Source organism: Lupinus angustifolius, chromosome LG13 (assembly GCF_001865875.1).
Source record: "Lupinus angustifolius cultivar Tanjil chromosome LG13, LupAngTanjil_v1.0, whole genome shotgun sequence".
In the NCBI taxonomy this organism is placed as follows: Eukaryota; Viridiplantae; Streptophyta; class Magnoliopsida; order Fabales; family Fabaceae; genus Lupinus; species Lupinus angustifolius.
Window position 1 is genome coordinate 3305972 of NC_032021.1, and position 25681 is coordinate 3331652.

General features: G+C 34.4%; 3 protein-coding genes across 7 annotated transcripts in view; 1 reads left to right on the top strand and 2 right to left on the bottom strand.

Annotated features, from left to right (window-relative positions):
* On the top strand, nucleotides 1011–3136 carry LOC109325412 (protein FAF-like, chloroplastic). 4 transcript variants are annotated; one of them, XM_019557769.1, is made up of 3 exons: nucleotides 1011–1147; nucleotides 1302–2717; nucleotides 2751–3136. In XM_019557769.1, exons 2-3 carry the CDS (start codon nucleotides 1333–1335, stop codon nucleotides 2905–2907), a joined length of 1542 nt encoding a protein of 513 aa, XP_019413314.1. In that variant the 5' UTR covers nucleotides 1011–1147; nucleotides 1302–1332; the 3' UTR covers nucleotides 2908–3136. The 4 variants fall into 4 exon arrangements, with proteins under 4 accessions (XP_019413314.1, XP_019413316.1, XP_019413315.1 ...); XM_019557771.1 differs by lacking the exon at nucleotides 2751–3136 and having other exon boundaries at nucleotides 1302–2370; nucleotides 2442–2498; XM_019557770.1 differs by having other exon boundaries at nucleotides 1012–1147; nucleotides 1302–2298; nucleotides 2344–3136.
* Nucleotides 4418–18979, bottom strand: LOC109325411 (serine/threonine-protein phosphatase BSL3-like). Of its 2 annotated transcripts, none has more exons than XM_019557766.1 (21): nucleotides 17924–18979; nucleotides 15349–15409; nucleotides 15161–15239; nucleotides 14979–15058; nucleotides 14797–14891; nucleotides 14580–14679; nucleotides 13730–13799; nucleotides 11294–11395; nucleotides 11122–11203; nucleotides 10513–10692; nucleotides 9383–9659; nucleotides 9060–9309; nucleotides 8790–8960; nucleotides 7948–8186; nucleotides 7057–7141; nucleotides 6876–6974; nucleotides 6597–6796; nucleotides 6435–6510; nucleotides 5747–5882; nucleotides 5524–5663; nucleotides 4418–5090 (listed from the first exon to the last, which is right to left on the bottom strand). In XM_019557766.1, exons 1-21 carry the CDS (start codon nucleotides 18342–18344, stop codon nucleotides 5007–5009), a joined length of 3027 nt encoding a protein of 1008 aa, XP_019413311.1. In that variant the 5' UTR covers nucleotides 18345–18979; the 3' UTR covers nucleotides 4418–5006. The 2 variants fall into 2 exon arrangements, with proteins under 2 accessions (XP_019413311.1, XP_019413312.1); XM_019557767.1 differs by having other exon boundaries at nucleotides 9060–9297; nucleotides 17924–18978.
* The window catches only part of LOC109363507 (homeobox protein knotted-1-like 1), a gene marked incomplete at its 5' end in the record, with an annotated part of 11503 nt that continues 4176 nt past the window's right edge, over nucleotides 18355–25681 (bottom strand). The window contains one exon of the mRNA XM_019609771.1: nucleotides 18355–18497. Within this exon, the coding sequence (XP_019465316.1) occupies nucleotides 18355–18497 (143 nt within the window). The remainder of the gene's footprint in view (nucleotides 18498–25681) is intronic.

The following is a 25681-nucleotide window of genomic DNA, read 5'->3' on the forward strand; positions in this document are numbered from 1 at the left end:
TATAGGGTACTATAGAGTTCTCAAACTGAATTGTTAACTTGTAGTTGCTATTTAATTAACTATATAGGTATGTTATTTTTTTTGTTGCTAATATAGGTTTAATAAGATAACACATATTTTGTCCTACAATTTGTGCTATTTCATGTGCCCATAAACTGTAATCGATAAAAAAAATACTTAATAATTAAATTTTTAACTTAATACATTTTTTCTACCAATCATAATTCATCACATATGGAATAACACATTGGTAACATCATATGTGCAACCCGTTTAATAAGTCTATTCTGTAGTAGCTATTTTTTGACTAAATAGGTTTAATAATTCTATTTTGATGGAGATAAGAATACCTATCAACACACCGGAAGAAATAATGTGGATTGATTTACTGAAGTGTCAGATTATTGATGCGATGATTTTGGTTTTTTTATAGATAAACATTTTTTTCTTCTGAAAGACCCACGCTCATGTTTTTTTGACAAAACCAACTTAGTGGCACTGTAGTTCCAAAGATTTCAAATCTAAATCAAATTACACTCTCCATTAGTGAAGTGTTTAAGTTAATGGAAATGCATAAAAAAAATTCAAAACCCTTTTTATTCCCAGAAAAACTTTCGTGGCCTAATTTGATAATTCAACTATTTTTACACTTTCTTTAGAAACACAGTGAACCTTACCCGATATTCTTTCAGTTTTCAACATCTAATATTTTACCTTCTTATTATAAGTCTTCAATCGACCTTAATACATTCCATTATATATATATATATATGCAAGATGGAATTATAATTAATAAACTATCTAAAGATAAACAGTGATTTTATCTGTCATACTCATCAGAAATTAGAATCCATCATAAAATTGTGTCCATAATAACACAAGCTCTTACATTATAAGAAAAAACAAATAAGAAAGTGGAAACCATAAAGTGGTATTTTCCTAGTGGTGCTTAGGTAGGGTCCAGTGAACATGGTTCTTAAAGCTTTTGGACCCCTACAAATACCTTCATTCCCCTCCTTACCTCACTGCATTGCCATCAACCACAACCATTCCTACCACATTACAACAACAATATCATACTCATCCTCCTTTCTCAGTGGTTTCTGTTTAGAAACCTCTGTTGGATCAGCTTGTGGTTTTGCATAAGGTACTTAATTAGTTATTCATTCAATCCTAAATATTTTCTACTCTTTCCTATTATAGCTTTGTACCACTACATGCATGTACCAAATTCTCTTGAACACTTCACTAGTACACCTTTGTCTTTATTATATCTGAAGTTTTTGATTGCTTCTATGCAGTTAAGTGCTTTTCTCTATCATTTGGGTTATTATGACCAATATGATCCAAATCCAACAATCCTCTATGAGGATAGAAGAAGTGTCCAACATGGCAATGATACAGAAGAAGCAAGGCATAGTCACCATTTTGGAATCTAGCTTTGGTGACACAAACATACCTTCTGAGAAATCTTCACTAAGGAGAACTTTATCTGCTGACATTTCCTCTCAGAAATGGGTCTCTAATGAAACCATAAAAAATGTTCCTTCATCTGAAGAACTCATGCAGCAGAACTCATCATCATCATCCAAAACCATTGCTGAGGCATTGTCCTCAGATGAAGTTGAAGCTGAGAGGGATAGACTTGAGATATGGAGTTCAATTCAAAGGAACAAGAAAGAGGAGAAAGAGAAAGCTGGTCCATGTGCATTTGATATGTGGAATTCATTGGTGTCCCTTAAGGACAACAATGAAATCTCAAAATCACTTCCTGCAACTCCTTATATTCACCCTCTTGTGAAAAGGACAAAGAGTTGTTTGAGTGAGAAGAGCCTTGAAATCTGCACTGAGAGCCTTGGTTCTGAAACTGGCTCTGATGGGTTGGTCTCATCTTACCCTTCTTCTGAGACAGAAGAAGACAAAGAAGAAGAGCATCAACAACACCAAGAAGTTGAAGTTGAAGAAAAAGAAGAAAAAGTGATCATAGAAGAAGAACCAAAGTACAACTATAGTGGTGGTGCAGCTACAAAGAAATACCCTTCATCACGCTCTTTCCCTCCACCACTTCCTTCACTTGGTCCTTCACTCCACATGAGGACCCACCGTGACAATGGAAGGTTGGTCCTTGAAGCTGTTTCTGTTCCTACAAACAACAACTTTTGTGTTCAACGCCAAGATGGTAGACTTGTCCTCACTTTTGCCAATCAAGAAGAAACCAAGGATGTTTCTGATGCTGCTGCTGATGAAGTTTCTGAAGAGAATTATGATTACGGTGTTGCTATGGAGAAGTTGGAGGAAGTTCATGATGAAGAGAGTGAGGAAGAAGATGAAGAAACAGAAGAGGTTGATGGAACTATGAGTGATGTTAAGGTTGTAGAGAGTGTTGTGATAAAAAAAGCACCATTGTTGTCTAATGAAATTGCTACTAATGGTGTTCATAGGTTAGCAATGATGATGAATAAGCCAATTGGGTTAGTTAATAAGAATCCAGAGTGGTCAGAAAAGTTCAATGAAGTGGAAAAAAGTGAAGTAGCAAAATCACTTCCTCCAAAACCAAGAGTGGCTAGGTTGATTCCCTCAACAAATTTCAATGCTTATGAGTACTACTGGAAAACCAAGCCAAGTCCAACATCAGCACAAGTTGTCTCCACCACACTTTCTAACTCACTGTCATATCATCAAAAACACAACAACAACTCAACATCAACCTTGGTGAACAACAATAGTACCAACAAGGTAATTTTCTCTGGCAACATTAAACAAATGTCTAATGATCATAGGCAACAGTTGATGGTTGTTAGAGAGAAGAATGGTGATTACAAATTGGTTCACAACTTGGATCAGAGTTGCAAGGATTCTAGAAGGACATTCCTATTCTGGGAACCTTATTGCATTGCCACTTCCTGAGGCAATAATATTATCCAAAATCCATTGTTTAAACACTATTTATTACTTCATCTTTTAATCTCTACACAGTTCAACTGTTTCAGGGAACTGTAGCAAAATAAAAGGGAGTGGGAGACTGAAAGAGATAATGAGGGATAATATTTTATTTGTATGTTAAAGCAAATGACTTGAACAATGTCATCATATGTTAGTATTAGTATAATAAAATATTTATATGGCTTTCTATTCACTAAGAATTCCCTTGTTTGAAGAATAAAATTTTGATGCAGTACTTTACATTGTACATATATTGTTACTCATCTATATTTGTCATTTATTTCTTATCTTTAGGTTTCCTAAAATACATTTAAAAAAACAATGGACACTGATAAATTTTGGTGTAATGTTGACTAGTTTTTTTGACTTTGTGGATTGCCTCATCCTGCTCTATGGTATCATGCTTTCTCAACTTTCTTGGTTTTCTAATATATCCAAGCCAAGGGATTTTAAAATGGCTCCTGTTATACTTAACTGGTCTTAATTTTTGGGAACATCATGATCATTTCCTAGTCTGCCTTGCCTCTGAGTTTTAAGGAAAAAGTTGCCTTGTAACATATGATTTTACCTCATGAATCCTACTATTAATATCATTGTATTATTTGTATATGTACAGTTTAATAATTTTTCATTACATATGATAATAATTTATCATTTTTGATCAGTCATACATTTGTACAGTGTATTGCTTGCGAGTATAAAACATAAACAATACAAACTTTGGTATACCATGAACATGTGGAGTATGATTTTATTTCCAATATGTTGCTAATGGTATTGCATGTATGCACATGTTGTTCACAACCTTTTTTTTAGCAAATAATGACCAACATTTTGTAATGATAATCTTGATAATAAAAAACAAGAACATTTTGTAGCAATTATACATCTCTTTCTTCTCCTGGGCCCAAATTAAAGAGAGAGAGAACCTTCCATTTATTTTTGTCTTCTTTTCACCGATGCTCTAAGCGGATGAACATCTTCTATGTCAAGAAGTATAACACTTCATATGTCACTACTTGTGATTGATGCAAAAGCATTCAATCATTAAATTTTTAACTTAAATACAAATTTTCAACTAATCACAAACAGTGATATATAGTGTAGCAATCTGAACCATGTCCAACAATAGTGGCTTTTAGTGTGGTTTGTGATCCATAATATAGTTGCTTAAAGGCTGAAATACAATTGCATTTCCACTTTGAAACATCAACTTTAGCCAACTACAATTTAGCCAACTACAATTTCCAAGGAACATGTGCTGCTACTAAGAGCAAGTGAATACAAGTACAATGTAGCTTTTGGATACTGTTGCTATCATGATCTTATTCCATTGAAAGAAAAGAAGATTGCAAGATAACTCTTGCCTGCTGTCCTTAATTTTTATTTTTACCTTTTATAATATGCCATCATGATCTTCAATCATATTCCTTGCATCAACAATTTTACTTTAATCCTTTAACAAAAATGAACCAAACAAGGTCTACTATCAAAATTCTCATATTTGTGTCAGAAAATGTTGATTCACACTAAATTTAATGGTACAGAGATGAGAATAACATAAAGCATCACCTATGATACATAGACCCCCAAGAAAGATATCTGGCCTATACAATCTCACCATCACAAGGAAAAAATAAAAACCCTCTTCTCTTGATTTAAATATTAAATGTTGGACAATAATAACCCAGAGAAGATGAGTAAAAAGTGTGTAAAAATGAATGACAAAAATAGCCAGCATTGACAATCCATGACGTAGACAATCAAGACCTTGATTTTATACCTATGGCTCAATTTACAACGGATGGGTGCAACCCAAACTGCAACTTCTAGCTCTGTCAAAGTGAACCTAGCTGTGGCTACCAACATTGCTTCCTGAACTTGTATTGCATAAAGACATGTTGACTCAACAACACTAAGAAAGCCTTCGGGTTTTCTGCAGGGGGTTAAGATTGCAAGATCGGATTCCCCTTAAATGGCTTAATGCTATATACACAACACCAGAAAATGAGGCAATAGCACAAGCCGTAAGGCATAAATATTAGGGGTTTTCCTAATTATCACTATATCCAAGCAAGTGAACCTCGGTCGTTTGTTACTTGAGGACGGCCTCTAGTTGGTGTTGCGGGTCTGTTAGCATTCAACTCCTGTACATATTTTAACCCAAAAAAACATGAATAACAGAATTTCATAAAGAAAGGTTATTCCCACAATATAAAGAAAGGGTTGCCAAGCACAAGTCTTCTAACTATTGGGCTCTGCGGATGATAAATTTACGCAGTCTTACCCTTGTAAAGCTAAGAGTCTGTTTCCATGATTTGAATCCATAAGGTTTGCTAATAGTAAATTTACACAACTTTACCTTCGCAAACAAAGAGACTGTTTCAAGGATTTGAATTCATGACCTCCAGGTTTCAAGACAATCAACCTTACGATAGCACTGAGTTTTCCCCTCTTATTCCCACAATATATACATCAACTCAAAATTCACTTAAAAGTACTAATGCATATTTTGATAGGCGAATGAGAAATGGTTAAGAGGGTGCCAACCATTTGATGAAAGAATATTTGAAGGAATACCTGCATCCACGTATCTTCAATATGACGTTCTGGTGATGTTTCTGTTGAAGAAATTGCAGGTGGTAATGGATGAATCAGTTTAGGAACAACAACAAGATCTCTACCCAAAACTAATATCGCCCCAGCATTATTTGCGGTACCTGTTGCCATAAGGATGTGCCAAAATTTAGAAGGGAAAATGGTCTAACAAAGAAAGTGTAATGTAGAAGCAAGCAACATATACCACAGTAGTTTGTAGCTGAGAAAAGTGTGATCAAATGTCCTTGGGCAAAACGCTCAAAGCCATCCATCACACATTCGTGTGCCCGAACAATCAGCTGAAGATCATTATTGTTGCAAAATTCCATGACACGATCAGGCTGCAATAACAAACCCCATTTAGATAAGAACAATAGCATATATGAAAGCTTCACTAAAAATAACACCCATCACAAAAGAGGAAATATCAAGCGGTGTCATTAACAATGATATAGGGGAAGGGAATGAATAAATACTTGCATTACATCAACTTAAGCTGCAAAACTGTGGAATCAATTAGTTTTATTGACTTTTCAAATTTAAGCCTATAAAGAGCATACTTCAAAAATGGTAATATAATAGATGCACACCCTTGCACAAATTTCAAAGCATAAACAGGTACAATTGATTTGAAGTTTCAAATGATGCTACAACATTCAATATCGGCAATAAATCAAATATGGATCTCCAGAATAATGACACAATTAATACATGAGCATTTTAAATTTATCAAACTTAATCACACAAACCTGTCTTAGGATATCAACCAGAACTATTATATTTGTCATCAGAAACATTGAATCAAGCATCTAATATTTTATTCCATTATCCAGGCAATTAGAAAATATTGAAATGTTATCTATTTGATTAAAAAACAGGTAACGAGCGCTCACCCCAAAAGTAACTAAACCTGGACCTCTTGCATTTGGCCGCAATCCTTCCACACTGTCATTCTCTGTAGGATCAGACCTAGAGAAACAATTCATGCTGTCATTATCAGAGGGATACAAAATAAAGGTCACATGCATGCAAAACCTTACTAATGCACTACTAACCACAATAGATCCATAAGCACAATGGATCCTGCATCCATAGTAATTGGTCGCTGAATATTTTCAATCTGTTCCACATGATTTATAGAACGACCAATACCCCCATGCATGCAAATAATTTTTTTCTCAATTAGAGCTGCCAAAGGAAGCCAATTAAACAGACGGTTTATCCGGTGCCATGCCCAAATTCCATCTCTCTCACCCTGATCAGTGAATTAGAAAGTTTGTTAAGTATCCAATACAAATAAAAGAAACATTGTCTAGTACGTGGAATTCCTTTACCATCCTCTCAATGCACTCAATTCGGAAACCAAAAAGGGCATTAATGTCAGCAGCTTCATGGTTTCCACGTATTAAATGTACGTTGTTTGGATATTCAACCTGAAATATTCACATAACCAAGCATAAACCCGATGCCATCAAACATCATAAACAACATAGACAAACCATATATCCAGATTACCTTCAGAGCAAGCAGAAGGCTTATAGTTTCCAGGCTGTGTTGGCCTCTATCAACATAATCTCCTAGGAATAGATAATCAATATATCTGACAGTCATGTACACAAGATTAGCAAAAGAGAAAATTGAAGTTATATCATCATAATATCAGTCTGAGAAAGGGGTGAGGGGGGAACTGTTAATCATTTTTTCCCTTTGTGTATAACCATAAACTCTCAGATCAATATGTGACAGTTCATTTGTTTATGTTCACTAAGTCTAACAATCAATCTAGTAACTAACAAGTGAGCTATGCTATCCAATGCAAACAACCAGGCCAAATCCCATATAGAGCAAATTTTAAATATTAAAAAAATCAAATCTAAACAAAAGAATGGAGTTATATCATCGTAATATCTGTCTAAGAAAGGGAATACATGTTCATCATGCACATTAGTGCTAGCTAGTCATACTTGATACACGAAACACTCATCTAAGGAAGTTCAAGTTAGGCTAATCGGATCAGAAAATAGTGCCATGAATATATAATTTGAAAGTGAGCTATGAAACCCTTAATATGTAAGCGGTAGATAATCAATCATGGGAACTTGTGCTCAAAGATATGATTTCAACAATGCATCAAGTGTACAAAGACTGATTACATTAACTCTCACTCTTAAGATGTACAAACCAAAATAATAATAGCAAAGCAACTGGCACAAACATTATAGAAAGTGGGGTTTGATATCTTAAATATTCTTAATACATTGGCAAGCATGCTTAGTCACCAAGAGAAGTAACTAACTAACCCAAGGGCTTAGCTAATTCAAAACAAACACTAAAATGGAAACAACTAGTGCATGCAGCAACTACCCATATTCACATAAAATCATCTATGGGAACTAAGGAACTTACGCTATGTCACCAGCAGTCGATGGTGCACCATACTCATCAAACAGGCGCATGAGATCCCCAAACTGCCCATGTAAATCACCAAATATTTTAATAGGTGCCCTAAGTTGTATGACGCTAGGTTCAGTTGAAAATATCCGCTCTGTAGTATCACAAAGATCCGCAATTTCATTGCAGTCTAGGAAAAATTGCCTTCGAACTGGTGGTTTCCAGCCACGAGGCTTTAAGAGATGTGCTATTATCTGTGTAGAAGGTCAGGAAACTCGATAAGAAACAAAATGAAAATAAGATGGAGCCAACATGCTTGGTCAATCAACAAAATAGGTAAAGATAAAGCCAACACATAACAGACATTCATAACATTGCCATGAACAGAAGGCACAAATGGAATAGACTATGAGAACAAAAGGAAGGTCAATTCAGCAAACATGACTGATTAGATGTTCTGCACTTGACACATTGCTCATGGTCATGGCTACAGCATCATTTGATAGGTCAACCCCACAAGATTTAATAGGCCATGTTAAATAAAACCTATCAGAGCCTGGTGCATTGCCACTGCTGAATAATTAAATAAAATTCTCATTACTTTTCTAATAGAGTTTAATTTTGATCCATGGTTGGTGTAAAACATTTTTATATTTCATTCAATCATATTGTCACATCATTGAAGAGTTTAACCATGATAAGTACTGTCTAAGAGAATGAAGTCTTTTATTGATGTGGCAAAAATGATTGATGGTATACAAAATTTTATAGTGGAACAGAATTAAACTCCTTAATATCATTAGTAAGAATGTCTTGCTCTGCAATAAATTATAACTGATCAGCGAGACAAATCTTACCTTCTTTGGGACACTATTGATAGACATCTGCCGATCTAATAACTTTCGAGCGGCGGTTGCATTTTCTGGAGTCCCATAACTGACCCGTCTGCCTTCATTTTCAAACTGATCAATCGAAAGCTGTCTAACCATGCCACCTAATGCTCCACCACTCTCTGCAGCAACAACTACCTGGGGAAACACCGATAAACAGAAATCTCACTAAAATATTGTGTGGAGAACTTGAACAAAGCAAACTTTTTCTTCGTAATCAAAATATATATTGCTCACAGCTCGGTGATGCAGCCTAACTCCACCAGAAGTGATGTTATTTGGCCCTGCAGAATCAGTCTTAATCAAGGAAGAGATTTGTTTCCCACTAGGGGTAGCCTCAGCTCCACGGTCTCTGTCAGGCAACTCAACTTCTCCATTCTCTTGTCGTGCCTTAGCAGCAGCCAATGTGGCACTGATAGCTTCAGCTTCAGCAGCTGATGCTTCAACCAGATACTCAACACCTTTGCTAGTTCGCCTGCTCAAAGTTCTAACCATGAATATGAAGCCAAAGAAATAACAATTTAATAGTTCACACAATGAGATGATGAAAACTATTGTACCTAGATCCCTGAAGCATTGCATTTTCAGTGCTGATATCAGTATGCATATCACCATTTACAGGGGGAGCAACTGGATTGCCCAAAACAACTGCACCATCAGCAGCTGCATCAGGCATTATTTGCCCTGTCCTATCATCAGCAAATCCATATTGTCCAGGTAGTCGTCCCACTTGTACATTAGAAGCAGCAGCTGCTGCAGCAGCAGCATGTGAAGCAGCAGCAGTTGTTTCAGCAGCAGCAAGATCCTCAGCAACAAGTAGGTCATCCAACAAGACTCCTGCAGCATAAAGACACAAGTCAGTCCAGCTCTTCAGGTGAAAAATTAGTTAGCTCACCACAAGATAAAATCCCAAAGTGAGCATGGGAATACAGAGATCAGCTTGCAAGATGAACAGGGATTGAATGGTCATTACCAAGAATAGTTTAAATGATATTGTAACCTAAGATGAATAACAAAACACTTTTTATATCAGAAGAATTCATAAACTCTATCTACCGTATATCTCTCAAGATTATTTGCCCATATTGCATATCCTGAAAAAATACTGAATATAGTTGAATAGTAATAGTCCCAAGTATGCCTACCCTCCCTAGACTCCATAAAGTGGGAGCTTCGTGCAATGGACCCCTTTTTCTTATCAACTCAATTGTTTCTCGAAACACCAAGCTAAACATGCATCTAATCAACAACATGAAAGTTATTGCCATCAAACTAATTAAAATATTCAGTAAGTTTTCATTTCCTTCTATTCTTGTGAGGATTTAATATCAAAAAAGGAAAATGTTTCCATCTTCCAACTTTTCGAGAACAAGTTAAGATTTTCCATATTTTGAAGAAATACATCTTACAATCTTCACCATCTGCACATGTCTGAATAATTAAATACACAACAAAGACCCCAATATCCCTATTTCAAGTTTACCCAAAAATTGTAACACAAAAAAATAAACAAAATTATTAAGTGAAATAAAACATGTATAATGTAAAACAAAGGCAACATAGTAACACAGTTGTCATAAGGCAGGCTGGTCTAGTGAACCACATTGATCAAAACTATCACATGACATCAGGCAAATAAGAAACAAATTTCATCAAGATGAATCCACAAGGAGATAAAAGTATGACTTACCACCACGTAAACCACCATAAATAAAAATTAAGTCGCCAACAGCAGCAGCAGCATGCCTACAGCGCCTTGTCAACTCAACTGCGGCATCTCCACCAGCTGCATCAGCACTGTATCTACCTGTTCTTGGACTGGTAACAACAGATTTTGTATCACACCAAACACCAGCAGCAGTGTCTAACACTACAAACGGGGAAAACATTAGTTAAAACTTCTAAAAGTAAAGCTTTGATTAGCATAGCAATTAATCTCACTTTCACATAAACATAAAAGACTACCGGTAAACAAAACTAAAGACCACAGCAGCAACTAGGTGCCCACAAGCTACCCTTCCAATAGTAACTACAATGGTAGTGAAAAGAGTTTTGTTATTGCTTATGGCATACCCTACAAGATTTCCACAAGAACAATCTTTATTTCAAAGAAAAACAAAACAAGTTACTCTTCCCTCGAAAAATGAAAAGGACAAGGTTACAAGAGTTGAGGCAAAAGATAGAAAGCAAGGGTATAAAGACCAATAATTAATTTGTAATACATGCAACACATATCAAACATGACCAAAAAATTTCAGCATGAGTCGTCAAGAAAAAAAGTAACAATATCAGCAAGTACCTGCAATACTTGATGAGTCTTCTACCATCCGTCCTCCACCAAGAGCCCCACCGGACACATGGAGTCGTGCATTAACAAATACCTAGAATAATTAAATCAAATGAATTATGATCCTTGGAATACATAACCAATGAAGATAACAGAGAATTTAATAAAAGAAAGGAAATCCCACCGCTGCATGCTGATATCTCGGAGATGGTGAGACACCAGGAGCAATTGCCCATTCCCAACGGCCATCTCTATGCTTAGCAAGCCCATATGCACTTGCCATTGGCTGCAATTTAGGATTTTTTTTCAAGAAACACAATAAAATATCTAACAGCATTACAGGTAACACAATTACATGAATCCAATAATTAGTGTTTTTTATAAGAAAATAGGCATGGAAAACAAAAAATCAGACATGATAGGAATAACTATCTGTAGACATATGAAAGCATCCAATTTATACTTGCAGGTTGCCTGCCTGAGAATTTCGAATTTTGCAGAGTTGCCGGAAGTTCAACAACCCAATCACCAAAAATGTATAGCAATATCTTCTTAGTGTGTTTATTATAATTTAAATATTGATAATAAAAGCACAAATCAGTTATTAAAAATTCCACCCTAAATTAAATGTATGGGTACAAAGGTTCAGCAAAGACACATGTTCTGCTGGGAGAGGCTAAAAAGAAGTAGAAAATCATGACACTATGCTTGATCAGGGGTAGGCACCCTGAAAAATGAAAAGAGATCAACTTGTTACTAGTTAGTTGGGATTTGTGTGGCAGACCCCAAAAAATGAACGGGAGATTTGGTCTTGGATTAGGTTCTAGAAATATTGCTTGGCAGTTGAAGTGCCTATGGCATTTTCCTTTAGCTCATCTCTCTGGGGTATGTTTCCTTTATACCACTGGTTAGTTTTTACCCTTAATCCATGTGAAGGAACCCATACCACAGTATAGAAGGATACCTGGATTGGAAATGTCTCTTCCCTAGAGGCTTTTCCTCAGTAGTATAATCCTCCCACCTTACATAATTCCCTCAAATAACTTCTATTCTAACCAGGGTCATCATCAACTTGGGATTAGCAAATGGTGATTCCGGTCATACAAATCAATACAAGTCTAGACTAAAATGATACATATCGACAGGGTTAATCAGATAGTTACCAAAATCACATCATAAATTGCAAAATTCATGCAATCCGTGCTGACTCGTGGATTGCCCAACAGTGAGTGATTCAAAGCTGCTGCCATTTCTTCACTTTTACATGGATTTTGCACTCAGGTCATGTTTTTGGCACAATAGGTTCTGCAATTGTGTAGTCGGGTCTCTCACATCCCAGAACGAAAGAGGTTTTTTAAAAAAATTGCATTACATGTTGAATTTCACTTTTTACTTATAATTTCAATTTTGAATTGGTATACAGTGCATTTATTTTTAGTCTTATCCTATTTAAAAAAAACAATTGAGTATCTATAGTCCAAAGTAAAAATACTGACTATAATTCATAAAATAGTTAATAGAAAATCGAACTAATAAATTCGCAAGATTCACATAAAACTTCTTATATATCTCTTATTTTCTTATTTCTACTTTTCATCATCATATTCTGTTTATCTATGAATGTTATTATTATTCATATAGTAAGCATATCAATAATATATCACTTAAATAATATATTGTCAGTGTGTTCATGAATCTTACTATTTGTTGTGATTTACGATTCAAAAATCAGCTTAGTGATTCCGATCTGGATCGCGTTTTACCAACCTTGCGATAGTGACGGAGATGGAGGTGAGTGATAATCATTTTTTCTTTTACTTGTATACTTCTGTGCATAACTAGGGCAGAAGTTCTTAACAGTGTTAACACGAAATAACAAATCATTTGCAACAGAGTCATGAGCCTAAAATCCCTCTGTCCCATAACATGCATCACATGCAAGTCAAGCTCATTAACAGGGCAACATGTATTTATGAATTTATGTGTTGCAACTTTGTAAGGTAGCTACCCTTCTTTGGGTCAAACTAGGGTCTTTTTCAGAACTGGGTATGCACTGCTTATGGCAGAAACTTGTGCTAGTTGTTTTTATAGTTTTAGCACAAAAAAAGATGCTAAAAACTGGTCTGAGTGATCTTTGCTATTTTTTATGCTTGTAATTGGATAGGAGCACATCTTGAACATATTTAAGAGGATCTCCCTGCCACAAAATTTGCTATTAGAAAGGGTTATCTTATCTTATCTTGGATCTAAGAGGATTAGGTCCATGGATGTTTTAAGGTTTGTCAACATCTCCAATTTGAAAATGGAATGAGCTGTCCTGCTGGCACACCTAATATACCTGTTTCGTTTGTTATGTTTTAGTTTTTTTTACTCTAGACGAATACCTTATCCTCGACACCTGTGTTGACCCAGTCTCTTATATTTATGTGTGCCCACATAAAACTTGTATATGATGATTTACCAAAGAATGATAACACTGGATGGGCCACTATACAAGCAAGCCAAAGCAAGGAGATAATTGGAAAGAGATATCAATGACAAACTCAGGTAATTGTATCTAAATTAAGGTGCACCAAATCAACAGAGTGAGAAAGAGAAAAATTATGATTAGATAACTTACAACACTATTGGCATCTCTCCCTCCACAAAGCAGAAGAAGCCCATCAGAGCGAGCACTTGCAGTTGCATACCTGCTCAAAGCAAATGACAAAATGGCAACTCAACATCATATTATAGAAAGTTTCAAACACAAAATGACAGTCGGCTTAAATAAACACAAGGAAAGTTTTAAAAAAGTTATTTGTGGAAATCTACCATGGAACTTCAGAAACCCTCTTGTGTTCACAAAAGACACAGCAATTGTGAGCTTAATTCATTCCAGATACAGAACATTCATGCTAACAAGACTTTAACAGAGTGGATCCTGATTAATCAACTAACAAGTGGAAATCCTACTCTATTATCAAACAAATAGACCTGCTCAATTTTACAAGGCAATATCAAACCAATGTATGCTTGCATGGAAAAACTAATGAAAATTACAGATAAGCCGATTTGTACTGGTTTTGTAAAAATAGTCAACTTTCATTTATTGGAAAAAAACAGTTGGAGAAACAGAAAATCAAACAAAATAAAAATCGTGACATTGACCTTCAAATGAAAATAGTTTAAAAACCAAGAGCAAACCATTTTGGTGACATCCAAAATCACATAATATAATACCAAATGAAACAAGGATAAAAATAAAGTAAATCCACAAAACATATTTAGAAACTGGAAATGAAAGGTTTAAAGTCAATCAAATCACTCAAACGCAATTTTCAATCAGTTAAGTATGGCCCTCACAACCTAGTTTAAGACATCAAAGGATACCAGATAAGAAAAGACTGTGATGTTCATAAGCATCTATGCACATTGTGAAGTCAAAATAATAGCCAAGAAAGGTACAACCCATGGACAAAGAAGAGTACATGCATGGAGGTGGACCCTCTCCTTCTGGCTCCAACTTGCGCCATTCATAAGGCTTGGCAGCTGTGTCCAAGGCCCATACATCAGCCAAAGGTCTCTTTCCTGGAAAATGGACAAAATAAGGACAGCATCAAATACATTTACTCACAGAATAAATATCCAATTCTAAGGCAAACAATGTAATTAATCGGGCACGTGTTTTGATAGAATGGTAGTTACCATCATTGCCTCCAATTGCCATGAGATATCTCTGCCCTACCAAAGCCATTACATGTCCATAACGTGGCCCTGGTCCAGGGCCTGGAACGCCAACTCTGTTAACATAAGAACCCACTATATTAGATATATGTCATTAGAAACATCAAGGGAAATAAGAAAAAATGATAGGTTGCAAGTCTAACCTATGCCATCGTGGCCGTTGCTGAGTAAGATCAAGAACATGAAGGTCCTCTGCTGACAAACCAGCAGGACCGATACCACCCTGTTTTATAATGCAATATTCCGCTAAGGATTAAGCTGAATCATTGAAGCAGAAAATAAATTAACCAATCTAGGATAACTTAAGACACCATCTCCGTGATACCTGAATAACTACCATCGTTCCCACAGCAGTTGCCACATGTGCAGCTCTTGGAGTTGGGGCCTCTCCAAAGGGAGTTATCCTGCATTTGTCATTCCGTCATAATCACTAAATGTGAAGTCTATAACAGTATACAAGTATTAATTAAGTCTTAATGACGGCTAGACAGAATAACCTAGTTGTAAGCTTACCTAGACCATTTATTACTCAAGACATCATAACAGTGGACGTCAGCTGTGGCACCAGCTAAACCTGCACATCAAGTAAAACATAGCAGTCACATTTCAAGCATAAACACATATCAACCCAACCAATACCAGTTCTAGCAAACTCCAAAGAAAAAATGCATAAAGTTTAGAGAAAGCAGTGCTCGTCTTGCAGCATCCCTCACAAGATAAGCAGATAGTGCCAAATTAAATATAAACAAGAACAATAAACAAGAAAATTGCTGCCCATTGCACCCAATCATGTTTTCCTTATTTAGTGTCTCACATTTGAATGCACCAGAAATAATAAACAAGAACAGCATCCCACTTGGATGACTAGGGCTTTAAGAATTAGAATAAAAATACTTTGGAGCCTCAAATGACTAACGAACTACAATAGCTAAATAACGATTTGAGGCACTTATTTTACACTATAGAAACAGGAGTTAGACATTCTAAATCTGGTTTTCTTATTTTTATTCTTTGATTGATACTAATATGTTAAATGATAGTGACATTTACCAAAGGATATAAAGATCGCACCACAAACAACAACCAATCATCAACTATGTGAAACCAATGCTATCAGGTAATTTGGGGTTATTTACTAGTGACACTAGTATAGTTAGTATAATGAATCGTACATGAATCGCTAGCCCTATTTTTCGAATCAAGAATCATACATGAATCGCTAGCCCTATTTTCCGAATCAAGAATCGTATCATATTGTGAATCTTAAAGATTCATAATCAATAATTAAAATACTAAAATAATCATAACATAAGCCATAAGAACAACAACAATATCATATGAAGTAACAAAAAATGCAAGTTATAAGGGTCATACATATCATAGTTCATAAAATCATAACAGCAAAATAACAACTACAAAAGAGTTCCAAGTCATAAGGCTCTAATCAAAATAGCAAAGTAACAATCTAATTCCTATTTAAAAATGTATAATCTAATGGCCATCATTCCCGAGATCAGGAAGAAAAGAAATTAACGGCAAACAGAAGGAACAAGAGAAAGGGAGCAGAAATAGAACAGAGGAAATGGTAGAAGCAACAGGTAGAGAACAAATTAGGATTGGCAAAAAGACTTGACTGGTAAAATTAGGGTTTTGAAAAAGGTCTAGGGCCCTTTATATGATTCAAGCCCAAGAGGTCGGGTTTAAAAATAAAAAGGAAAAGAATGAAATATTTTGGGGTTTTAAGAAATTGGGTCGTGCTTGACTGACCCGACTAGAGGCACCATTGTGACTTGAGATTTCACGATTGTAGTTGCAGCGGCCACGGCAAGCTCTGAATCGCAGGATTCATGATTTCCACAATTCATTCCAATTCTGGCGATACATCGAAGGATTAAGATGCAGAAATGATTCACCTTGCGATCTGCATTATTTGCCATGGATTTCACATCGAATCGTGCGATACTAACTACACTGAGTGACACTATTTGATGCTGCAACCCAAAGTGTTTATGGACTAAAGGAATGTTTTCATAACACATCACAATCAGCATCTCAAACAAAAAGGCAATGCAGAAAAAGAAAAAAAATTATAAGAAAAGAAATGTTAATAGAAAAGAAGGGAGAAAGATACAAGAAGATAAGAAATCCTCCCAAACACAAAAGGAAACAATTAGAAACTACTCAAAAGATAAATGCAACAAAGCATGCCAATCTCTCTGCATATCTACCATATTAATAAGTATTCATAAATGACAATTATGAGTAAATTACAGCAAGTTGGATTGGGGTTGAGTGGCCCAACCCGGATATGGATGGTCATATGATGAAGTAATAAGATTCTGGCTCGCAAATGAGCTTGTACAGAGAAAATATCTTTAAGTGGAGTGGAGTGGAGTGGATGGAACAAAATAAAGTGAAGTGAAATGGAAAATAACAGAAAGAAGCACCAAAATTATTTTTGGACATGTTATATTGATTGAAGTAAAAGCAGCCAATTCAATCAAGTTCCACATGACAGAAATTTTCCTCAGAGTGAAAATGAAAATGATGGAAACGGGCATAAATTTCTTCAACTTCTTGTTACCATCAAAAGGGGACAGAAATTAATGCCATATGGAAATGCTTTAAAATGAAATTTTATGAAGTTTTGATTTTACCCACCAACCATAAAAAGAAAATGAAGTTATAAAACAGACAAAACTGGTAAAACTCTAAAGATTCTCAACTCAGATTATTGTATGTATTCTGGATATCAAGTATCCAAAACAAGGTTTTGAACAACCATAGTTTCCATGATAAGGAAACATTTAATTCATAACAACCAAAGACCAAAAGACACAACAAAAATCGAATAGAACATAAAAATCATCCTCTGGCGTCATGTTTTTCTATGGTATTAAACAACAATGCAGTCGGGATCTTTGCATTTAACAAGACATACCAAAAGCCTTTGTGTCCATCTAAATCTAGTTCATCTATACAATACATCAAGCATGTCACACATTTCCAGGTTATAATTAAATTAAAGATACCAAAATGCAAATACTGATTTTCTTACAAAAGCACATAACAAAAGTTAAATACATACGTATGCCAGCATTTCCAGCAGATGAAGGAGTCCCTGAAGCAGCAGAGTTCCCTTCAAGCGCAGTGGCACCACCAAACAAAATCAACCTAGGACCAATGTACCCCGGTGTGCCTTCTTCTCCCACAGCCGCCACAGCAGTCAACGTGTGGCCACACCGTGGCCCCGGCCCATCCTCTTTCTTCTCCAAAATCACATCCACTACAGAGTAATTTGGCGCCAGCCTAGGACCAACAACCGGACTTTGATGCACCTGAGCACCCCCCGCAATCTGCTGCTGCTGTTGCTGTTGAAAATGCGGCGTCGGCGGAGGATCTCCGCCAGAAGGCGACTCCCCTTGGCTCTCCCTCTCCGCTGAAGCAGCATGGTTCAGCACCGCCGGGTCGTGATCGGACTCCAGCGCCATAGAGGAATCAACGTCCATCGATTTAACCCTAGGATTCTAGCACTTTCCTGAAGATCAGAGCTAGAATTGCCGCGAAATCGCGTCCCGAACCAGCATTCCGATTCGGTTCAAATATATCCAAAAATGGCTCAAACGAAATCGGTATCGAAGTTGAAAACCCTAACTGAGATCCTTCACTCTTCAATTCCAAATAGAAATCAAATAACACGCCAATATTTTCAAATACAGAGAGAAATTGTGTTTAGGTTTTTCAAATTTCTCTTTCTGTGCGAAAGCTGAAGAAAAAGAAAAGGAAACGGTGAAGGGAACGAAAACGAAACGGAACAGGAAAACGATTAAGGACACACCCAAAGCAACAAAAAAATCTAATTAATTTTCTCTGAAATGAAGCGATTGTGTTTCTCTCTCTAGGTTTTTCTTTTCCTGGTTTTCTAATATTTTTGAAATTAATGTTTTTTATTGGTTCGAAGGAGTAAGTGACCGGAATCGACGGTGGCTGGAATGTAAGGAAGAATTTGGTGCGGCGGCAGACGAGGTGGAGTTACCGGAGATTGATGTAGGTAATAACGGTGTTGCCGGGTTCCTAATTGCAAGGAAAGTTGGCCTTATAAAATTAGGAAGGTTCAACAGTTCAACAAGTAAGAAGGTGACACCAGCACTATATTTGACAGAATATTATTTCAATTCTAAAATTATAGAAAAATGGAGAGAGAGAAAACCAACATTATTTGTACATTTTCCTATATACTACCAAAAACAAAATTAAGAAGGAAAAAAAAAAGAAATAATCAACTATTTGTGTCACCTTTAGGGATTCGAGAGAATAAAATCCTTGAGCTTGAAGATTATAATGGATTATGGGTTGGTAATCAAACATAGTTAAAAATATTGAGTATAAAATTATTCAAAGAACTATATGTTAAAGAGATCCAAGTTTACTTCATGAATGTATTGCTAATGTTTGATTTTTGGCTGATTAGAAGAAGACATGGCATATGAATTAACATTGTCCATAAAAAATTATAATGACAAGCGAAAATTAAAATTGATCTTAAAAATGCGTGTGGTCGAATAGAGCAATTCTTTTATTGTTGGAGTATTTGACAAGTTATTTTCTACTTAGTTGTTGTATATATGGATAAATTCTCACACCTTATTGTTAATGATGTCATTGATAGTAATCTTTGAGGGTTAATAGAGGTGGATAAAATAGCATTAACATTTATCATCCTATTTTAACGATTGATTTACTTACGGCACCCAAGTAAACTGTGTCTTTTAGATTCTTGATAAGTTTTGTGATGCTTTAGACAACCATGTAATTTAGGAGAAAATAAAAAAATATATCCCAAAGTGTTATATGATATTTTGTAAGGAATGTTTTTCAGGTGGGTGAGTGTGGACGAGTTAAGGCTTCTTCTTATCCGGTTCTAAATATTGGTCGAATTATTTTTGGACACGCCTATAGATCCGAAGTTAACCCAACCTTAAATATCAATCGGGTCAACCTTTAAACTTAAATTTAGACTCAATTAAATATAATACATATTCATTTTAGATAAAATCTTGTCAATATTATTTATTATTATGAATACGTAATTTGATAAAATGATATATATATATATTATTAATCATATGTATATATGATAAAAAATTAGACAATCAATGATAGTTTCGACTACAAATGTGATATTACTTTGTACGCATTTGAATAGAGACACATATATACATGATGAATGAGTTACCATGAGACAGATCATATTTGGTTTATACCCAACCCTAAATATTAATCAATTATAATCTTTGAACCTAAACCCGACCCTAGACCTGATAAAACTCAACCCTATTCAGGTTTGATCATAATCAAGCCGTGAACAAATAAAGTCGGGTATACTCACCCATAGTTTTTCATAACAAATGGGAATGCAATATATTTGGAATCTATCTAGAACTAACAATTTAGGCTACCCAACAAAATTTGGAGTATCTAGGCTAAGGTTAAACCCAAATTGGGGCAGGCCAAAAAAATTCTGATGGTTATTCAAAATGCAATAGTTTAAGTGTACTTATTTTAAATTAAAATCATGTCATTATTTATTGAAATGAAATTGAAAGATTATTATTCAAATCAAGATGAATATTTTTAAATAATAATTGATAGATTCATAAAAGTGTGATGGAGATTTTATGTTTAGCACACTGTGCTGAGATTACCTTATATTATTTCACCCCATCATTTTCATTCTACAAAGAGTTGGAATCACATAGACAAGGCCGCATGGATTATCTACTTGCCAAATCAATATGATATTATCTTATTTTTGTTTTGCAGCTTAATTTAATCTATCACCACTCTTAATTTCTCCTTATTACCATGACATATTTATAAATTTTTGATAAATTTTATAACATAATTTATATCTTCATACAAAGTTTATTTTTTCGTCCTTAATAAAGAATAATAATTTTATAAAATTTCCAAAAATATATCATGTCTCGTTTGAGTTATTTTTTTCTGTGTTAGTAGTTGAGTGGGAATGCGTGCATAAGGTTTGAGAATTTAGAGGTAGAGGAGAAGGGAGATGGGAAGTTGAGAAAAAATGTAATCAACTATAACAATTATAAGATTAATCATTACTATGGAAACTGAGGTGTAAAGTATAGAAAGTGCTATTTAACAACGTGGCAATACAAGCTATACAACACAACAAAAGTTAATAATTTTGCGGCATTATATCACTGCAATCATTATTTAGGGTCTTAAAGAAACAAATATTTTGCCTTGGAGTTCTTGCTTAAAGGACTATTTTATTTTAAGTTCCGCATAAATGTTTCTTTTATGTTTTAACGGTGAAAAACATATTGGTGAATTTAAAAAGTCATGTTATCAAAAATCTGGATGTGGCAATATTTAATTATGTATTAATTATTTTTCTAAATATTAGGATTTTTAGATAATTAATATATTTCATTAGTTTCAAGCACTTAATAGTTGATTTTATCAGCATGATCAAATGATTTAGACATTTAACACCTTTATATTATATTGGTGATAAGTTACTAATAAAGTATTCATCTAGTGATATAATGTTTTATTAGATTCTTATAATGACTAAAAGGTCAAGAATTTGATTATTGAGAGTAATATTGTTGTACCCAAAAAAATATTGCGGATAAGTGATAACATATTGGTGTTCTTTTAGATTAATAGACAAAAGGAAAATATATGGGCCTTTAGTGATAATTGTTATCATTGATCGAGTCATTCAGGCCTTGTTTCCCAAGCTCATATGTGGGTCTCAAGCGGTTTCTACACCCATGATCGTTTTATTAGGTCACCTATAGGAAAAACCTAAAGTCATGTACAAGTATTTTTCATATATGTGACCTTATGGTCAAGTCTTGGAAAAATGCTTAAATGTGACTTTTTTGGTTACATATTTAAAGTCTCATATGTTTTTCAAACAAGACATTTATAGTCAAGAGTCTATCCCTATCATATTTCATTTAGTAACATGAACTATTGTCATTTTTTAAATAAGTTTTATAAGGTATAATCATTTATTGCATGTGTGACCTTAGGGTCACGGATGGGACCGTAAAGTCACAAATGTTTTTCCCTTATAAATTTAGGTCAAGTATTGTTACGCCGTGTGAAAAAATCAACCATGATCATAAACAATGGTGTATAAAATGTGAATAGTAAACCAACAACAAATAAAATGAAACATTTTGTGCAAGAAAAATAGGTAAATTGGATGATTCGAAATAATTTAGATGATATGTCAAAATGATGTTGAGACATAAAGATGAGAAAGAAAATAAGAAATGATAATTAGACTGGGGAATTGGGTTTTTTTAATGGGGAATGTAGTATTTTTCTCACTAAAAGTAAGTTAAGAATATCGAAGGATGAGGTATGAATCTCAATTCAAACAATAAAGTAGCCCATATATACTCACCCCCCAAACTAAGAAAATTGTGGCTTATTGTTATTCCTGGATTAATATAAACTTGGTTTAATTGTAGTTTCTTTATCTCACTTGATCAATTTTAGTTTCTTAATATCACTTGACTAATAGTTTTCATTCAACTTTGATCATTTAATGTTTTTATTATGTAAGTTGGCATAAAAGAGAGACAATAATAAATGTGATTGTTGACATGATACGATAGAAAGTAAGATATAAGAAGAGAAATTAAGTTTTACATATTATGTAGGAAAAAATGTAGCATAGAATTGTATCCATAGAAAAATAACAAGACTCAATATAATTAGGAGATAGTTGAGTTCCTTAAACATGATATTATAGGATCCTTTCTTTACACTATTAGTGAAAAATACTTTGTTGGGAGATAAAAACAATCCCACAGGATATTGAAAATTGACTTAAATGACAAGATTTATTAGCATTTACTCAAAGACCTTACTCAATTATAAACATTCTTTGTATCTGCAGATATTTATTTTCCAACTAACACCTCATTCAAGTTTCAAGTGCACTATCAAAACAAAACTATTTTGTGCCTTTCTTACTAATTTATTAGGGCCACCATCAATTCATGCATTAAGGTAGATAACAAATATCACTTTTTACACACTTTTTATTCCTCCGGGACCAATGTTAGGTACACTTTTATTCCTATTAAGAAAGGGGCCTATGTGTCTTTTTGCCCCCTTCCCCATCCAATTTTGCCAATAATTCAAGGAGCTAATGAGAGACAACCCTTATTGATTTCTTATGGTAGTATTAAATCTTTGTTATTTTTTCCATAGTGGAATTTCACTAGTGCTCATATAATTATTGATAGTGACCTTCCTAGCAAAAATTTTTGGTTATGGAGTGTATCTTCACATTGGATGTGATCCTATTCGAGCCGAGAATATCAACAGGTATGTGAGGTTAATTCTCCCAGCGAGTATTTTTTCCACCCACAAGACTCAAACCTGAAACATTACTTAAAAGGAATCAAACATCTACTACTTAAACCAACATCCGTTACCAAATTAAAACACAAAGATACATGCCGACCAATGTTTATCACAATACAACTTTATTTATTTTTTTTATGACTAAAATACTAAATAATGTGATGTTTGGGTATTATTTGGTCTCTCACGCTCTTCCACTCTCTTTCTTTACACACATAAGGTATCTATCTCATCTATATATAAAAGAGAATAATTAGTAGCTAAGGCATGCTTGATTCATCTTAATTGAAAAGAAAAGAGAAAGAAAGAGTAGTGTTGCTTTGTTTTTGCTTTTTTAAGGCTAAGAATGGGAATCCAATTAATATTTGGTTATACAGCAATATATAATTGGTTGATTGAAGTTATAGTGGCTGTCAATTCCATATCCGTGAGGACAAAGTGCTTTGCCTCTTCACCCTCTAATTAAGCGGCTTCAGAAATACATTAAATAAAGCCAAACAAACATGCATTAACTTCATTTTTTTAGCTTATACAATTATCTTATCTCATACTAAATGTAGATTTTAATCCATCATGTTTTTTTTGATTTCTCAAAAATTGAAAAACTGAAAATGGTTCTCAACAATTTCAAACGTAAGTTAAATTAGTCTCCATCAACTATTGTAAAACATTGTTGAAAATGAATAATTTGACTCATATATGAAAATTTAGAGACCATTATGAGTTTTTTGATTTTTGAAGAACCAAATTGGCAGTGTTGAAAAAACACGAGAGACTAAATATTCGTATATCTTTCTTTTTTTATCGACAAATATTAGTATATTAATATTTGTTATTGGCGAAATTTGAACCCTCAACCTTCTTTACCCTTATATATCATGTATTGAATATTTGGTCTATTATAAATAATGTTCCATAATCATCTACTTTTATATGCATATACACCGGGTAATTATGTGACCATCAGCCTAATACATCATCTGTTGTTAGTAAAATAGTCTTCTTTTACTTGTATTAAATTTGATTTGATGGGGTCATAAAGAAGATTTAATTTACATAGAATCACGCTTGTGTTTCTTCTTGATAACTACTTCATTTTAAATTGTTCAATTGCATGCTTTCCGATGTTGACCAAAAAGATATCAATCATGTAGAAAGCCCACCAACACTCAACACCAAAAGGGAGGGAAAAAGCAATGCATGATTATCCATTATATCTACAAATGGATGACCTATTCTATGGGTTCTATTGGTTGTGTATTTGTTTAAAGATAGAATATACTCCCTATGTACTAATTAATTTTAATAAGACCTTTTAGAAAATTTTCCCACTTATTTATAAGATTCTTTCCGTATGGTAAATTAATTTATTACAATATCATCATTTATGCAAATAATTTGAGTAGGAGGGAAAAATTGTAACGTCTGAAAATTACTCTACAAAAAATCTTCCTCAAAAATGGGTATTTTTTTTAATAATGATATCATATCAAATTTATTTCCTTATATTCGTTTCATTTTCGGAACATCACTTTAAGTAACATACAATGCGGAAAATCAAAAACATCATTACCTAAAGCTAATAACAATATAACTTTGAATCATACTTCATTAGAATATCATAAAATGTTAATACAAAGTACAAGGTGGAACCTAATCGTCGCCCAAATAAAACTACTCCAAAATAAATACACCTTACACTACTCCATGCCCCCTCCTAGGATATCGAAAAGTGGTAACTCCGAATCCTGACCGAGCGGTCCATCCGAACAAAACGCAAATAGAAGACAAATAGAAAGAAGAGGGAATAATACATCTAATGAATATTACTCATTGACAGCGTGGAATTACATGGAATATCACATCTAGACAGACACATATAATAAACACAATATATACTTCACATATAAAAATGTACAATGATGAATGATGTTATGATCTCAGATTATGAGGATCAAAGTCCACAATCTCAATGTATGAATGTTATGCTTGTTTCATCCATCCTTTCACCAATATCATCCTAATATAGTGTAGGTCCCATAACAAGCCGATTTGAACGCACCAAAATTATTCATCGCAAGGATATATGATCGATTTGTTCTGAAGAACTGTCCATTTCAGGACAGTGTCGTATCAAACACTTTCAGGGCATCCTCTAATTGATCCTGATTGTAAAGAGGGGTTGTTAGAGATCGTCTAGTTTGCGCTGTGAGAACTGTCCGACCCAACAGAATACCTCATCTAGGAATACAAGGGACTCGTCTCACCTAGACTCACCCTCAAGACTTTGCTAACGAACCACCGCCATTGTCGTCCCTCTAAACATCTCAGGGTTCGTTCGTCTCCCATAAATTTCCTCTCCACTACTTCATTATCCATAATGAGTATGCACACTAACCGAGGTTAGCCGATTAAATATTTT

Coding starts and splice junctions, on each gene's coding strand:
- LOC109325411 (XM_019557766.1), bottom strand. CDS start 18,344: ATGGACGTTGATTCCTCTATGGCGCTGGAGTCCGATCACGACCCGGCG. Junction 11,204..11,293: donor CGAGATATCAGCATGCAGCG/GTGGGATTTCCT, acceptor TAATTATTCTAG/GTATTTGTTAATGCACGACT. Junction 5,664..5,746: donor CTCAGCTACAAACTACTGTG/GTATATGTTGCT, acceptor TTATGGCAACAG/GTACCGCAAATAATGCTGGG.
- LOC109325412 (XM_019557768.1), top strand. CDS start 1,333: ATGACCAATATGATCCAAATCCAACAATCCTCTATGAGGATAGAAGAA.